The sequence below is a fragment of the Lasiodiplodia theobromae genome (genome assembly GCF_012971845.1).
Source record: "Lasiodiplodia theobromae strain AM2As chromosome Unknown scaffold_19, whole genome shotgun sequence".
Classification (NCBI taxonomy): Eukaryota; Fungi; Ascomycota; class Dothideomycetes; order Botryosphaeriales; family Botryosphaeriaceae; genus Lasiodiplodia; species Lasiodiplodia theobromae.
The window spans coordinates 350754-366765 of record NW_023336398.1 but is presented as its reverse complement, the minus strand read 5'-3'; the positions used below and the strand labels follow the sequence as shown (position 1 = coordinate 366765).

The 16012-nt window shown below is 55.1% G+C and overlaps 6 protein-coding genes across 6 annotated transcripts; 4 read left to right on the top strand and 2 right to left on the bottom strand.

Moving 5' to 3' along the window:
- Nucleotides 1-330: 330 nt before the first annotated feature.
- Nucleotides 331-1651, bottom strand: LTHEOB_6602 (G-protein beta subunit; the record flags this gene model as incomplete). The annotated part of the gene is made up of 5 exons (XM_035515877.1): nucleotides 331-348; nucleotides 407-526; nucleotides 584-673; nucleotides 748-1460; nucleotides 1537-1651. The coding sequence occupies 5 exons, from the start codon at nucleotides 1649-1651 to the stop codon at nucleotides 331-333; spliced, it is 1056 nt and encodes a 351-aa protein (XP_035372637.1).
- Nucleotides 1652-2369: 718 nt separating this feature from the next.
- Nucleotides 2370-4066, top strand: LTHEOB_6601 (Adenosine/AMP deaminase; the record flags this gene model as incomplete). The annotated part of the gene is made up of 5 exons (XM_035515876.1): nucleotides 2370-2423; nucleotides 2521-2663; nucleotides 3105-3164; nucleotides 3214-3820; nucleotides 3881-4066. The coding sequence occupies 5 exons, from the start codon at nucleotides 2370-2372 to the stop codon at nucleotides 4064-4066; spliced, it is 1050 nt and encodes a 349-aa protein (XP_035372636.1).
- A 1257-nt stretch (nucleotides 4067-5323) lies between these two features.
- LTHEOB_6600 (putative transcription factor iiic-like protein) lies at nucleotides 5324-7253 on the top strand (the record flags this gene model as incomplete). Its single annotated transcript, XM_035515875.1, has 3 exons — nucleotides 5324-6683; nucleotides 6774-7171; nucleotides 7224-7253. The coding sequence occupies 3 exons, from the start codon at nucleotides 5324-5326 to the stop codon at nucleotides 7251-7253; spliced, it is 1788 nt and encodes a 595-aa protein (XP_035372635.1).
- A 657-nt stretch (nucleotides 7254-7910) lies between these two features.
- On the bottom strand, nucleotides 7911-8363 carry LTHEOB_6599 (APC13 domain protein; the record flags this gene model as incomplete). The annotated part of the gene is made up of 2 exons (XM_035515872.1): nucleotides 7911-8267; nucleotides 8361-8363. The coding sequence occupies 2 exons, from the start codon at nucleotides 8361-8363 to the stop codon at nucleotides 7911-7913; spliced, it is 360 nt and encodes a 119-aa protein (XP_035372634.1).
- Nucleotides 8364-12664: 4301 nt separating this feature from the next.
- Nucleotides 12665-13816, top strand: LTHEOB_6598 (L-galactose dehydrogenase; the record flags this gene model as incomplete). The annotated part of the gene is made up of 1 exon (XM_035515871.1): nucleotides 12665-13816. One exon carries the CDS (start codon nucleotides 12665-12667, stop codon nucleotides 13814-13816), a length of 1152 nt encoding a protein of 383 aa, XP_035372633.1.
- A 517-nt stretch (nucleotides 13817-14333) lies between these two features.
- On the top strand, nucleotides 14334-15345 carry LTHEOB_6597 (Ergot alkaloid biosynthetic protein a protein; the record flags this gene model as incomplete). The annotated part of the gene is made up of 3 exons (XM_035515870.1): nucleotides 14334-14754; nucleotides 14846-15036; nucleotides 15097-15345. The coding sequence occupies 3 exons, from the start codon at nucleotides 14334-14336 to the stop codon at nucleotides 15343-15345; spliced, it is 861 nt and encodes a 286-aa protein (XP_035372632.1).
- Nucleotides 15346-16012: the final 667 nt, after the last annotated feature.

The following is a 16012-nucleotide window of genomic DNA, read 5'->3' as shown; positions in this document are numbered from 1 at the left end:
GTAAAGAAAAAAGCGTACCGTCGCCACTGAACAGCGTGGGCCGAAACCACCGACCCGACCCAGACGTCCCACCCGTGTCGAAGAGAAAAAGAAAAATTAGAGCCGTTTAGGAGTGTACAAGCCGAGACCAGTATGCTCGCCAGTTACTCGTTTGTAATATCGTGCGTAATAGAGAGAAGAGCCGCGTATGATACACACAAAGTATGTTAGCGAGCCTCCCTGTGTGTGAGTGCGGTGCATGAGCGCAGGTGGGTGAGCCACTGTCGGGTCTGCTAGTGCCCGGGGTATCTGGCGCCCGCAACAATCGTTGTTTTAAGGGTAAGACGGGTTTTACGCCCAGATGCGGAGCTGCGAGAGCGAAGTTAGCCATGTAGGGAGGGGGACCAAAGAGCCCGTCGACACTCACCATCGAATCCCAAGATCCCGTGCAAAGACTCATGGCGTCGTTGCTAACTCCCAAGCAAGAAACACGGTTGTCGTGGCCTTGCAGGGTTCCGACCTTCTCGCCGCGAAGAACGTCCCACACCTGATACGGAATTAGCGCATACCGAAAGTCAACGTCCCAAAGCAATTCTGTGCTCACCTTGCACTCGAAGTCGTCGTAGCCCGCGAACAGCAGCCTGCCGGAGACGGAGAAAGCAACGGACGTGATGCCGCATACGGGCTCTCCGATCTGAAACATGTGTCAGCACTTTCCGAGCAGATCTCGTGCCCGATCCGGCACGTTCAAGCGAGGCTTCATCTTACCGTGTAGCTTTGCAGCTCGCGGTCGGCACGAATATCAAACAGACGGCAGGATGCGTCGTCGGAACCGGTACCGAAGGCATTGCCGTTGGGGAAGTACTGGATGGCGTTGATGTCCGAGTCGTGTGCTGCGAAAGTCTGGACACACTTCTGCTGGCGGATATCCCAGAGCTTGGCGAAGGCGTCGCAGGCACCGGACACGAACTGGTTGTTGTCGAGCGGGTTGATGGACAAACTCATGACATCGCCGAGGTGGTCGGCAAACTCGTGGATTTTCGAGCCCGTCTCAAGATCCCACAAAACGCAAGTCATATCTCCCGAGGAGGTAAGGATGCGACGGTCGCTGATGAACCGACAGCAACTGAGGTAACCGGAGTGGCCGGAGAGCTCACGCGCGACACGAGTAGGACCTTCCCGGGCGGACAGGTTGTAGATGGAGCAGATGTTGTCGAGACCACCGCAGGCGACGAAATTACCGCTTGGCGAGTAGGCACAGGTCATCACCCATGACGAGCGCAGCGGGATGGCGTGAACCTTATTGGTGGTGTAGGCATCCCAGATGATGAGCTTGCCATCTTGCGACGCGGAGACAAGGTGCCTGCGGTCCGTCGACCAGTGCATGGCGTAGATCTTGGCCAAATGACCCTTCAAAGTGCGCTTGGTCTTCATCGTCAGCCGGGGCAGCTGCTCAACCCGCTGGCGGGCAACATCGCGGACTGCAGCAGAGGTTAGCATGCGAGGCTCGGCTGGGCCATTGGCGCGGCGCGGACGCGGGCGAGGGTGGGCACGTACGGGTGGTGTCCGCGAGCTCGTCCTTCTTCCGCTTTATCCGGTCCTTGAGAGCCTCCGCATCGCGCCGTGCGATCTGGATCTTCTGCTGAATGCTCTCAGCATTCAGGTCGGCCATTGCGACGTGTGGGTGCTGGTGTGTGGAGGGAGGTCAGGAGGGAGGCGGCGTCGGCTGCGACGAGGCAAGAAGATCCAGGGGCGGTTGCGACGGGCGGGCGGGCTTGCGATGCGGGCGGAGCGAGTGAATGAGCGACTGGAGGTATGTGGTCCGCCAACCCGTTCGAGGAGCGCGATGCAAGTGCGGGCGTGCCCTGGGGGTTGACGAGATTCGAGCTGTGGGTAAGCAAGGAAGGTTGGAGTTGAATCGAAGGGAGAGCGGCCGGCTGGAGGGTGCAGGTCGAGCGTCCGCTGCTTACCCTTCCTAGAAGACGCTAGGTCGCGCCCCCTAATTATTAACTACGCGAGAGTCGACGCTGCCGCTCTCGCGCGCTCACTTTATTCAGAACAACAGGACACCGCTGCACACAGCACCCGCGCAGCGCGGCAACGGCGTGCAACCGCTGCGGTGCTCGCGCCATGCAGCATCCGCAGGCCTTGAGGGGTGCCGGAGCGTGCAGCAGCTTCGCAGAGCTGCAGTGTCGGCCTCGAGAGCAATGGCGCTAGCGCAGCCAGAGTGGGCCCGGCCACCGCGTTCAGAAGCAGCCCACTCGCTGATTTTCTCTCACCCGGCTGTCGATCCCTTCGCGGCACCGCGTCCGCATTCCCACCTCCGTCGAACCTCGCCGCCAAAGCCAATCGCGCCCTGCTGCGAGAGCGTCCCCTCACCACCGCCCCAGATGATGGACCAGGCTACTGCCCGCCGGCTCGCCAAGGCCCTACCCAAGGTCGAGGTACGCAACGGGGCCGAGAGCCCAGCCGCAACCCGCCTAGCGGCCCAGCGGAATCGTCAACCGCCCCGGCTCCCTCGGGCTGACTGTTCGCCGCCAGCTCCATGCGCACCTAAGCGGAAGCATCGATCGTGACTGTCTGCACGAGATTTGGGCGCGGCGGAAGCAGGCAGACGACTGCTTCGACCTGCAGGACCCGCTGGACGCCATCCCGCCCGGCAAAGTCGACTACGACCTCAACACGTGAGCCGCCTTTTCCTCTTTGCTGCATCCAGCCCGTCGCGGGGTCAAATGAGCTTCTGCATATGAGTGCGCTGAGCTCCCACACCTGTCCTCGCTTGGTAAGCCCGTCACACGGCCCCAGCAGGCTCCGGCGATGAGCTTCTATGCGTGCACACCAAGAATAGTCGCTTCTGTGAGACCCTGCGCACGAAGACATGGGCACATCTGGGCTCGCTGTCGGCCTCAGAAGCGAGCGAGGCTACATCGCGCCACTCGCACGGCCGGATGAGTGCCTTCGGTCCTTTTTCACAGGCCTGATCGTTCCTCTCCTCCGGGCGAACCTCCAAGTGTCTCTATCTTGCAACACAACCTCTTCGCTGGCCCTTGCGTTTGCTTTTCTGTGTCAAGTTGGAGGTCACTGCTAGTAGAGGGGTTGCCGTGGCTGACTGGTTCGGAATGTAGCTTTTTCCCGTTGTTCTCGTCGTACATCTACAAGCTGTGCAGTGACATTGAAAGTATCAAGTACGCTGGAATACGTCCTCCCTAATGGAAGCAGATGCTCACGAGCCAGGTACTCCACACTTTCGGTGCTCGAGTCATTCCGTCGAGATAACGTCATACACCTAGAACTCAGGACGACGCCACGCGCCATCCCAAATCAAGGAATTACGAAGAAGCAATACGTAGAGACGATACTGGCCTGCATCGAAGAGCACAATGCCCGCCCCTCCAACCCGATGCGTACAGGGCTTATCCTATCCGTAGACCGCCGGAACTCCGTAGTCGAGGCTGAGGAAGTTGTCAGTCTGGCATTGTCGCTCCAGCCGAGAGGCGTCGTTGGGATTGACCTGTGCGGCGACCCCGTTAAAGGCGATGTACGCATCTTCTCCGAGTCGTTTGCCAGAGCCAAGGCCGCAGGGTTGAAAATTACCGTCCATTTCGCCGAGGCCGCTGCCTCCTCAACTGACACTGAGCTGTGGACGTTGTTAAGCTGGCAGCCCGATCGAATTGGACATGTCATCCATGTGAAAGAAGAAATCCGCAAGGCGATCATTGAACAAAAGATTGGAGTTGAACTATGCATCAGCTGCAACGTCCATGCCAAAATGATTACCGGAAGTTTTCAGGACCACCACTTTGGGTGGTGGAGAGATTCCGGCGTTGGGGTCGCACTCTCAGTAAGCAATCAGCCACAGTGCAACGCGTTCGTGGAAGATGAATTGACTCTTGTGCTGTAGACAGACGACGTCGGCGTCTTCTGTAGCCCCATATCCGAGGAATATTACCTGGCTATCACGCATTTCAACTTGAGCAGAGAAGATGTCAAAAAGCTATGTGAAGGTGTGGTGGATATCATCTTTGCAGATGACGAAGAGAAATCCCGACTAAGGAAATTGTACGCGGCTTGGGACGGGTGGAATTGAGCGTTTGGTGCAATCACTACCACGGGTCATGTAGAATTCAAGAGAATTGCCGCATTTTGAATCGAAGATGGCTCCAAAAAACCAAAACACCACAACACCTATGTCATGATCCGACATTCTCTGTAAAAGTGGATAATGAACGACCATACCTGTTCTTCTCTAGAGCACTGCAGAATGATTAGGCTTTGCCTTAAAAAAAAAAGAAGCAAAATGAGAAGAGTTAACTGCCGGCCACAGTAAGTAACCCATGCATCTGAAGTACAGTATAACCTAAATTCTTAGTCTAAGTATAATCATAAGCTTTCAGCTAACACAGAAAGATGGTTTCCATGACGTGGTTGCTCCAGGCTTTGTGCGATGCAGCATGGAGCCATTCATTACTCAAAAGTAACAGCAGAGCCAATGATTCACCCCAAATAATAAAATGTCTCTGTGAATATATTCATGTCGGTCTTAAGTACCTGCACGAAGCTGCATGTCCTAGAAGGGTTTTGCAAGATGCCTTGCAGATGAAACCGAAAACTAGTTACTTTGGCAGATTCGCGTGATCACATGCGCACGTGTGTTCAAGTTCGGCGCCACGGATGACGAACTTTCGCCCCGCCGCTCGTGCTGCCTACCTCGCAATTCCTACGTGCGCGCACAAAGTTTCAGCACAGTATCACTAGCAAGCAGCAGACCGTGGTCGCGCGTCGAGTTCCATACTCTGCTGTCAATCAGTCCGTCTCGCCACCGGGCGGATGCTTCCCAGATGGCGCGGACGAAGAAATCTGCGCGCCGCCAGCCGCGACAAACACGACTGAACTTCACCCCCGTTCCATCATCATCGCCTGCTGCCGGGCAGTTGTCGCCTCACTTGCGCGACCGCGCCGCTGCGGTCGATTACTCTGGGTCCCCGAGCCCCGCGAAGCGGCGCAAGGTAGCGCAGAACGATAGCGTTGGAGGTAGGCATGCATTCTAGTATCCTATTGAAGGCCGGAGAATAGCGGAGATCTTGTGAACGTGCCCAGTATTAAATGCTGGCTATCATACCTGGCAGGGCTGTTCAGCGGTCATTCCTCAACTTCCGCTGCGCGGCTAGGTCGCACACGCGCTCTGCCTTGCATCCACGAGGCGGCCGTGCCTGCGCTTTCGTAGTCGCCCACTGTTCTTATTCCAAGATCATTCTGCGAAAGCTTGTTTCCCGCACCCCTTTCACTCTACACATTTCAAGCTGACCGAACCTGATGCTCAATGATAGGAACCTCACAAGCCACCATGACCCCAAAAGTCAAGCAAGAGCCAGAACCTGAAAGAGACAGCAGCAGCGACAGTGACAGTGATCCCCTTCCAAGGTCACAGCGGCGCAGCAACACGTTCCTCACCAGCGGTAGAGCCAAATCGCAAAAGAAGATCAAGTTTTCCCAGCCAGACAATCCAGCACCGGCTGTGAAGGAAGAAGACAACGGCTCTCAGGATAATGTTCCAGAGAGTGATAGCTCGTCTGAAGATATTCCTGTCCGCAAGCGCACTCAGCCTACCATCCCAAAGGCCATAACTCCGAAAAGGTCCAAAAAGAAGAGAAAAGCTTCACCAGACAGTGATCAAGGTTCTCCGCCGGCAAGTAAACGTCAAACGAGAGCAAGCAAGCGGCGCCGAAAGACCCGACAGGCCGCTGCAAGCACATCCGAGGACTCTGAGGATCTGGAGATTGTGGGTGGGCCTGCAAAGGTCGGACCTCACGATCTTGACATTGGTGAACCCGAATCCAGTGGTGACGATGCTCTTGCATCCTCTCCAGGATCACTTCCAAGGAAAAGAAAGGCCAAACAGTCCTCCAAAGTTTTCAGTGACGATGAAGAGAGCGATGATATTCCTGTTTCAACCAGGAAGAGGAGAGCTCCCCCAGCTTCTGACAGCGAAGATGAACCAGTGACTCAAAGATCCCGCAGACGATCACCCGCTGCCGCCCAGCAGGAGCAGGAGGACCTTGCAGAAGACCTTGAGTTTCTTGGTTCGTCCCCTCGCAAGTTGGATGTCCCGCGTCGGCCGAGAAACGTACCACCGGTGATGAACGCTCGTCAAAAGGCCCTGGAAGCGCTCAAGAGACGACGTCTTGGACAAGAACCGTCCCCCGAGGTCGAGGAAGGACCCCAGCAGAGACGCCGGCGTGCTCTCTACGATACAGAATCAGAGTCAGAATCCGAACCTGATCAAGATGACGAAGATGAAACGGATGAAGATGAGGACGAGCTATCTGATAGGCCTCATGCCAGGGTCCACCAAGCGACAACAATGGACATGTTCCAGGAAGATGACGAGGACGGAGACTTTGTGGTTGAGGACGAGGACGAAACTATCGGCGTTCCTGACGAAGATGCTACTATCCCTCTCGCATTCACCAGCATTAGTCGTGCTAAGGGCAAGGACCTATTCAAATACGCAGTAGAATGGATGGTTCAGAAGAAGCTGAACCCCGGCTTTGCGAAGGATGACGAGATCTACAAGTTAACATTCAGAAAACTGGATGATGAGGTAAAGGGGTTGGCAGGGTCAAAATTCACGTCTTCGGCCTGGACACGAGACTTCACCAGGGCTCTGCACGCCAGACCACGAATGGATTCCGTCGAAATCAGCGGTGCGTCAAGGATGCTGCTCGAAAATCATTGTCAAGCATGCAACCGCCGAACCCATCCTGCCACATGGGATATCATGTTGACGGGGAAAGCTTACAAGAGCGACACCCTTTCCGATGTGGAAGACAACGACTCTTCTGAGTCGGAAGATAGCGATTCGGATGATGAGGACCGTCGTTCCGTTGATGCCAATGGACACTCGCTCCCGCCGGAGTCTACCGTCTTCCACGTTGGCGTACACTGCAAAACCAATGCTGAAACAGCCCATACGCTGACGCATTGGCGCTGGCATTTGTATGACTGGGTCAAAGACCACCTGAAGGCGCAGGGCCACCTTGATCCTGAAAAGATCGTGGAGCGCGACGGATGGAAAACGAAGAAGAAAATGAAATATGCGAACAAGGTCGTCGATGAGATGAAGGAGAATGGCGAGATTAAGAAATTGTGGCATGACTTCAAAGCCACCATCGACGCCGCCAGAGAAGCCAAGGTGAGTTCGCGAGAGTTTCCATCAATTGGAACAATTTCTAACTGTGTCTTAGCAAGCTGGCTGGAGTCGGTTTTCTAGATGAGCCAGAGGTTTGACTGCGGCTTCTGGGCCCCATGCACGTCGCCGGGTTGATCACTCCCAACTATTCATAGTTCCTCCATTTTAATGCTGTAGAATTGGATTTTTGAGGATTGGGAGACACGGAGAGCTTTAGGAGAAGGTTGCGGTCTGCACAAATAATTGGTGCTTAACGTTGAGTGGGCGACTTCTTTTCATCCTCTCTTCCTGCATGGAGTTGGCGGGAGCTTTCCTAGATTTTCTTTGAACAAAGGTGTCTACCCTGTCGTCATACCCTCGGGCTTGTGAAACCCGACTACTTGCTACTTAGCTCGCTCATATCATCAGTCACCATCATGCTTCTTCTCAGGGTGTCGAGAAAAAATAAATGAGGAATACCCCTTCTCTCTCATTTTCTATCATTAACGCCATTGTTTCCAGGCCAGCTGGTGCTTTGATAGTCAGCAACTGACATGATGCCGGTTGCCCAGTAGGTGCCCCTTTCGCCCTTTTTCTGACATTCTTCCGCACAGCATTTGAGGCACCGTCTCTATCTTGTCTTGGATGCTTTCGGTCCCAATCATCATTTCGTGAGTCGTGTTGCACCATGGTGTGGCTCGCCATCACCTTGCCGCCACTTCCCACCTTCCTCAAGTCTCGCATGGTTCCATGATGCGCTTCTTCATCGGGGCAAGCCGCTACCGGCACTTCCCCCTGCCGCTGCACCCTCGCCGGTGCCGCTGCCCCTGGTGCGGACAGCTAAGCTAACACGGACAGGCTCGGTGGGACCACGGGCCATGAGCTCCTCGAGACCGAGATCGCGCCAGGCAGGTTGGCGTTGCTTCTGGGTGGCGCGCTGGATGCCGAAGGCGGCGTGCTGGTCAGGCACCACGTCATCTTCGTCCTCCGGGTTGATGGGCTGGTGCTGCGGTGGCACGTAGATCTCCTCAGGCAGTAGCGGTGTGCGTGTGAACTCCTCGAACAGATCGGCGAAGCGTGGCTGCGGGAGGTGCAGGTAGGTGCGGGAAGAGTCTCGGGACTTGGATGGCGTTAGCGGCGAGGTTTACGGTGGAAATGCGAGTGGCTGGGAAATTGGTGCTGAGGGCCTGGAGTAGTCGTATTGGGGGCCTACCATGATTGATTGGCTTGAGGGTTGGGCACGAAAAGTAGTCCGTTGCCAGGATGTGCCGTGGTCAAAACGAGTAGGTTGGAGAGCTTGGATTTATGCTCGGAAGGGAAGGCAAGGGTTAGACGTGCCGCCTACGGAAGGCTGGACGCCAGACGGAGTTTCGCGGACGTTTGGTTCTCTCGCGGTTTTCGAGGTAGGCCCTGATGCGGATTCTGATGGCCCATGCTGGTTGTAGCTGGATTGTTAGAGCTATCCAGAGGTAGGCGCGAATCAAAGCGGTCTTGAGAGTCATGGTGGGCAAGCATGTGACTGTAGGTGAAGAGCAGACAAACACTTGAAAAGCAAGTACGGAAGGGGGCGGAAGGGGATGGCTAGTGTTCTTATTTGAGGAGATTCTCACAGCCACGTCGTTTGCAACTAGGGTTGTGGAGCAGCACCCAAAGAATGGAGGCTCAGCAGTACGCGCAATTGCGGTGCTGACTAGAGGAGGTAACGAGAGATCTTAACGTACCAAGCCGGGTTACCCACGGAAGCGGCGCGTGTCCTGGCAGCGTGCACGATGAGGTGCACGGAAAAGTCGGAATGACAGTGCCGGGATCCGATCAGCAGGCCACAGATGGTCTTGTGGTTTTAGCTTGCGGTTTCAAGCCTTTAGGAAGAGCGGTGTTTCGTTGGATGTTTACCGCACTCGAATTAGCGCTCAGCGGGGCGCAGCGCCGTGCGACGGCGCCAAACGGTCTCAGCTTCAAACTGCGCGAGCGGCCTCTTCAGTCGCCCGGACAGCGCAGGCGCGGCTCTTCGCCCACCGCAGCCGCCCACACCAGCGCTTGGGCGCCAAGCCTCGGGCCGACCTCGCTTAGGAATTCTCGCACTGTGGATAGCGCAAATCGACCCAAACGCGACACGCAGAAACGACGACCTCCGAGACGACCACGACGGTAACCCTGCCCCTCCGGACGAGCTTCATTCAACGAGTGCGTGTTGCTGCCCGTCGTGCGCTTGCGCTGCTGCACTCATTCTAACGTGGATTCCGCTGCAGACACCTCCGTCCCACGACACCAACTCGCAACCATGGCCCACGAGACCGTCTACTTCTCCCGTCCCCGTACCTACGGCAAGGGCTCCCGCGGCTGGTACGTTTGAACCTGGCATAAGAGGGCGTCAATGGAAGGGACCAAGGCTGCTTTATATGCTCAAGCCGGAGCAGGGGAAGGGGAGCACCTTGATGGAAGCGATCAAGACACCATGGTGGAGGCCCGTTGAATCATTCGCTGACGGATCCTTCTTCTAGCCGCGTCTGCACCCACAAGGCCGGTCTGATCCGCAAGTACGGCCTCAACATCTGCCGTCAGTGCTTCCGTGAGAAGTCCACCGACATTGGCTTCGTCAAGGTACGAATATTTCCCGTCCCCTGTCGAACAAGGCCCCACGCCGATCGGAAGCAATGCGACATCATGCGTTGGGGCGTACATTCTGCGAATCACGGCCAAGGAACCAGCATTTGTGAGGACGGATGGCTGACTTCTGGCACAGCACCGGTAAATTCGTTACTGGAAAGGAGAGTTGAGCTGTCTGGGGGGCTATTTTTGGGAACCAGTCATGAGCGGTCATGGGCTATAAAAGCGTACGCGAGTGACGCGAAAATGGAGTTTCCTTCATTCTATGGGCCTTGCTTCACGACCTGCGATGAAATTTCGCATTTCTCCGTGAGCTGGATTCACTGCGTTAGGAATTCAGTTCTTCGTCTCGATCCTCCTTCCACTGGCAATGAACCCAATGCAGCATCTTTGACGACCTCACCTGGGCAGAAGTTTGGCTGCGCTCTTTGAAATTCATTCCGCAATTCATGACGCATACAAAGAGATATACCATCGGGGAAAGCACGGGGACCGTATTCGCCCAAGGAATAAGCACAAACTTATCGAAGCTCATGACCATGCTAGTGCTGGAACGAGAAGACGCTTTATGAATGAATCACTCGCTTCAGAGCCCCGAGTATTTTTTTTTTTTCTTTTTTGTTGGTTGCGGGCACCACCAACAAAACTACACGCTAGACAACTAACATTTCTCAGTACTTATAAGTATTGCCGCCACAGGTTGTTGATCCACTTACCGCAAAAGCTCAATACACAGATAGCGAACTTCAGTCCACTTGAACCTGATCTGATCGAGCAGTCACGTTACATGCACGGAATTCGACAGTCAAGGGCACGGGTAGTCGCAAATCGCACAGCCATCCACAAGCGCCGCAGCCACGACTCAAGTATGAACCGGAACATGCTATCAGCGATGCGCTTCTAACTTAGTACCGTGTTTCCTGCCTTCTGCAATGCTACAGAGTCCTCTCACTGAGCCCGGTCTGCTCTGAAGCAACGGATTGCCGATTGCTTCAACTCTCTACGTTCATCACGTGTACTGAATTCTAGACTTCCCCCGTGCACGACTATGGCTCGAGTAGGTTCGAATGACCTCGTCCGCCGGGGCGCGAACGACTTAGTCTACTCAGGTTGGCCCTTTGCGAATTTCACAAGTCCATCTCTCTCAACTGCCGGGCCAACACCAGCCTGTGCAAGCTCGTCGGTCTCAATCGCAGTTACTCTAGGTGGTCATAACGGCACGGCCAGCGATGTATCATCCACTCACCCATCACTTTGCCCAGGCATATTCGTGACAAATCCACCAACTTTTTCAACACCACACACACTTTCAGCTTCAGAGCCGCCCGATGCCAGTGCTATAGGCATCACCACCGCTACTTCTACCATGCCTATACTTCCACTTTCAGGGCCGCAGACTACCAACACTTCGACCACGACGCTGTTCATAACTACTACACGAACGCGTTCACTTTCAAGGCCGCCGACTACCAGCACTATGATGTCGATCGTGACTGCTGCACCAGCACTTTCACTTTCGGAGCCGTCGATTGCCAACACTACGACGGTTTCCATCACTATTACACAAATACTCTCACTTCCAGTGCCGCCGACCACTGACACTACGACGCTGTCCGTGACTACTACACGGACGCTTTCACTCTCTAGGCTTCCAACCATTGATGCGACTACGATATTCAGGACCATCACTGATTCACGAGCCCTCCCACCTTCACAACCGCTCAACACCAACACTAGGAGACGCACAACAGTGACCATCACGGAATTCCCGTCTCCAGCCACCACATACATAACCACGACACTCTTTCCAGAACCCTCTACAATTACGATCACAAGCTTCGTAGCCCAGACTCTATCGACAATAGCGGCATCTCCTCCGGTAGTTGGGCCGAATGATGCTCCCCATGCCTACGGCAACGGTGGCGACGATAACGCTTCCAGCTTCTTGGAGATCACAAGCGGACAAGATACTAGCATGACCATCCCTAGTACGAGTCTTCCCAGATCCTTCTACATTACTGCCGGCCTCCCTTCGTCCTCGTTGCCGGGCAGCCCGACCACCCGATACACCCCATCCTTCCACTCCATCACGACTAGTACGGCTCAACCTACGGCCCCGGCTCCCGCCGACGACGAAAGCACAGCCCGCGAACGGGACAAGCGTATCATGACAATTGTGGGCCCGATAGGCGGTGTTGTTGTCTGCATCGTGATACTGGTCACTTTGAGGCTCTTTTGGAAGTACATGAAGAACGTCAAGAAGGCTAAGAAAGAGGGCTCAGTGGCAAGTCACAGAAGGTCTTCGAGGACGGCTCCGACGATGAGCGGTGGGGTCGGACGGGCAAGCGGTTCGGAAGGCAGTGAAAGGGGGAGGGCAAGGGGCGTGGAGGCGTGAATATGCTGGCGTGGCTGGTGCTGAAAAAAAAAAGGCGTTCGGGGTTTGGTACTTGATTCCGACTATGACTTGACTTCTAGATTGCTCTACTTTCGAATCTCAAACAGACAATGCTAATTTCATTCAGCTTTAGCTTGCAGATAATTAAAGCTGACACTGTACGTGAACGTAGGTTTGAACGTGCAGGCTTGGATCTTGGAAGAGGAGCGAGTGCCCTGCATGTCATTGCAGGTGTAGTGCAGAATCACAAGCATTGCATCGACATGTGTAGGGCTATGATGCCTGCAGCACATCGGGCCAGAAGCGACAAGTGGGGCGCGAGGGCGTGGAGATTTTTCGCGAAGCAAGCCCTGCGGGGTAGCCGTCTAATTATCCACCATTAACAAGCGGAATCTGAATCGCGCACTCCTTTATCTACGTCTAACTTTTTCTTCTGCCATGGGGTCCGCAGATCGAATCGACTCCCGCATACACGCACCTTTAGCTTTCAACCCCCAGTCGTCAGGTCAGCCGTGATGAGTAAGGAGACGCAGGATGATGTAACCAATGGGAACGAGGGGCAGCAGCATGCACCCCAACCTACAACAACCACCACCACCGCCCGACCTCCGCTCTCCTCAATCGCGCCCGCCCTCGTGCTGGGCGGGGCAGGCTTCAGCAACCAGCTGCACCCGAACCCAGCCTCGCTGCCGACGCGGCACATAGTGCAGCGGGCGCTGGACGTGGGCTTCCGCGCCATCGACACGTCGCCCTACTATGGCCCCTCGGAAGTCCTGCTTGGCGACGCGCTCGCGCAGCCGGAGCTGGTGGCGGCGCACCCGCGCGACAGCTTCCTGCTCATGACCAAGTGCGGGCGCATCGCCGCGGACCACTTCGACTACTCGCCCGCCTGGATCCGGCAGTCGGTGGCGCGCAGCCTGGAGCGCCTGCACACCACCTACCTCGACGTCGTCTTCACGCACGACGTCGAGTTCGTCTCCGTGGCCGAGGCCGTCGCCGCCGTCGGCGCCCTGTTTGCGCTGCGCGACGAGGGCAAGCTGCGCTACGTGGGCATCTCGGGCTACCCGCTGCCGCGCCTGGTCGAGGTCGCGCGCGCCGTGCGCGAGCGCTATGGTTGCGGTGTCGACGCCGTGCAGGTCTGGGGCCAGCTGACGCTGCAGAACACGGTGCTGCTGGACGATGGCGGCCTGGCTGCGCTTCGCGACGCCGGCGTCGACTGCGTCTTCGCGTCCAGCCCGCTCGCCATCGGCTTGCTGAGGAGGAAGGGCGTGCCTGTCGGCGAGCTGGGCGACTTCCACCCCGCGCCCCCGCCGCTGCGCGAGGCTGCCGCGCGTGCGTCCGACTATGTCGAAGAGAGGCACACCAAGCTGGCCGAGCTGGCGTTGAAGTATGCGGTCGCGCGGGGTTTGGCTGCCGGAGAGGAAACAGGCTTGAAGTTGAGCACCATTCTGGGTGGAGGCACGACACACGAGATTGAGGACAATTGGGAGGTCGGAAGCACCATCACTAAGAGGTACGAGGCAAGGAGAAAAGCAGCAGCGAAGGAAGGCAATGGCGATGGAAGACGGGAGCAATTGAGCGGCTTGCTCACTGAGGAAGAGCTTGAAATGGTAAAGGGGACGAGGGAAATATTTGGGCAGTGGCTGAACCACAGTCTCGGTGGTTGATTAGAAAAGAAAAGTAAATATGTGTCTTCAACAATGTAAGTAAACGATTAGTGCGAGGTTCTCTCTAGCTACCGGGCTTTGCGATGGATGCACTCCTTGGCTCTGCGAAGGCGTATAGGATCAGCTTTCATGGACCTCCAGCTTGAGGCCTAATGGCCGCTCATCCCGTCCAAGCAAGAATCAATGACGACAGTTGGGATTCATGAAGGCGAGGCCGATGGCGAGGCCGAAAGTGGCTTTGTATAGCGCGTTGATGCAGCATGCAAGGATTTATCACCGCTTAAGTCCGCTGCTGAACTACCACTTGTTTGGACAGGATGCTTGACATATTGCTTGTTTTGAGCGTAGCGCATCCTTCCCGGAGTTATCCTTGCATAACGGACTTAGGCGTGTTGGTACGCTAATGGTCCATATATACAGAGCACTGGCAACACCCAAGTCCGTCAAACCTCAATCCATCAGAACTCTAATACTCCGACTCTCTACAACTTCGATCATCATTCCAGTACTCTCCAAAATGGCCATCTTTCTCACTGGAGGGGTTGGCAAGACGTCAAGCCGTGTCGCCTCGCGGCTCCAGGATGCGAAGATCCCTTTCGTCCTTGGCTCTCGCAGGGGTGCCTCTGCGGCTCCGGCTGGCATGAATGCCGTCAAATTTGACTGGTTGGATGATTCGACATATAAGAATGCCTTCGAGCATAAGTTCCCCAATGGAGAGGCCATCAGAGCCATCTACCTGGTTGCGCCAGACGTCGAGGATGTTGCCCCGGTCATGAACGCATACATTGACTACTGCGTCAAGGAGCAAGGTGTCAAGAGATTTGTCTTGATGGCTGGAAGCTCAGCCGAGCCTGGTGGGTGGCATACCGGAAAAGTGTGGCAGCACTTGCTCGACATTGGCGTTGAATACGCTGTTCTGCGTCCGTCCTGGTTCATGGGTATGTGGTCCTTGTTTCTTCTTTGCATGGAAGGGCAAAAAAAAAAAAAAAACTGTCTGTAGCCCCGGCTGTTGCTGATGCATTTGAGCAGAGAACATGTCCGAGGGCTGGTCGCAGGCGTCCGTTAAAAGCGGGATGCTCGTCACTGCTTGCGGAGACGGAAAGATTCCCTTTATCAGTGCTGAGGACATCGCCGCTGTTGTCTTCCACACGCTCACGGACGAGAAACCACACAACACCTCCTATCGACTACTGGGGCCTGAGCTGCTGACACATGACGATGTATGTCCTCCTTTTCGACCTTGTCCTAAATGCTCGTGCTAACTACAGTGGCATTTGCAGATCGCGAAGAAGCTGAGCAAGTTGCTCGGACGTGAGATCGCCAATTTGAAGCTCACTGGTGAAGAGAGGAGGAAGGGGCTGAAGGAACACGGAATGGCTGAGCACTTCGCTGATTTCGTCACGGAACTTGAACTAATGACATCGAGGGGGGAAGAAGAATTTGAGGGGAACGATGTGGAGAAGGTCACTGGCCGGCCTCCTCAAAGCTTTGACGAATTTGCACGAAGGAACAGAGCAGCATGGGTGTGATCTAGCTGAAGATGCCTATCAGTAGCTTTTAACGCCTTGCATATTGTCGAATTCTTTTTGTCAGTGTATGATGTTAAAACTCACTCTCTCTGCAACGAAACGGGGCAAAGTAAACGCTCTTCTATGCCAACTATTTAAAAGGAAGAGCAATCATATTCACAGAATCGTGTCCATGTTTCTATAGCTAATCACTCAAGTTCCGCTTAGAACGGTGGTCGTGTTGTGAAAATCATCCAACCAGTTCGTTCCATTTAGAATTTATGTATAAACCTTCACAAACAGCAGATCGAATTTAGAGTTAATCTCGCACTGTGCCCACCTTCGCGTGGACGTCCATAAATATCAATATCAGTCCACGTCAACGTCTTTCCTAATCTTTTCCTATCCCTAGTATGTTGCATGCGGAGAAGGCAAGCTCTACAGACCGCAAAATCTTCCGCAAACAACAGGGGTTTGCTCGAGGAGGGCACCCCACTACCGAACGCAGATCAAAAAAGGTTCCCCGCATCTTCTTCCACCGCTCACCACCACCACCACCACCACCAAGAAAAAGGAAAGACCCAACCAACCAACACCTGAAGAGGCAAAAAGCAAAGCACCCTCACCAGGGGCAAAAGAAATTGTCCCTACGCAGAATCGAACTGCGGACCTTCGGATCGCTACCTCT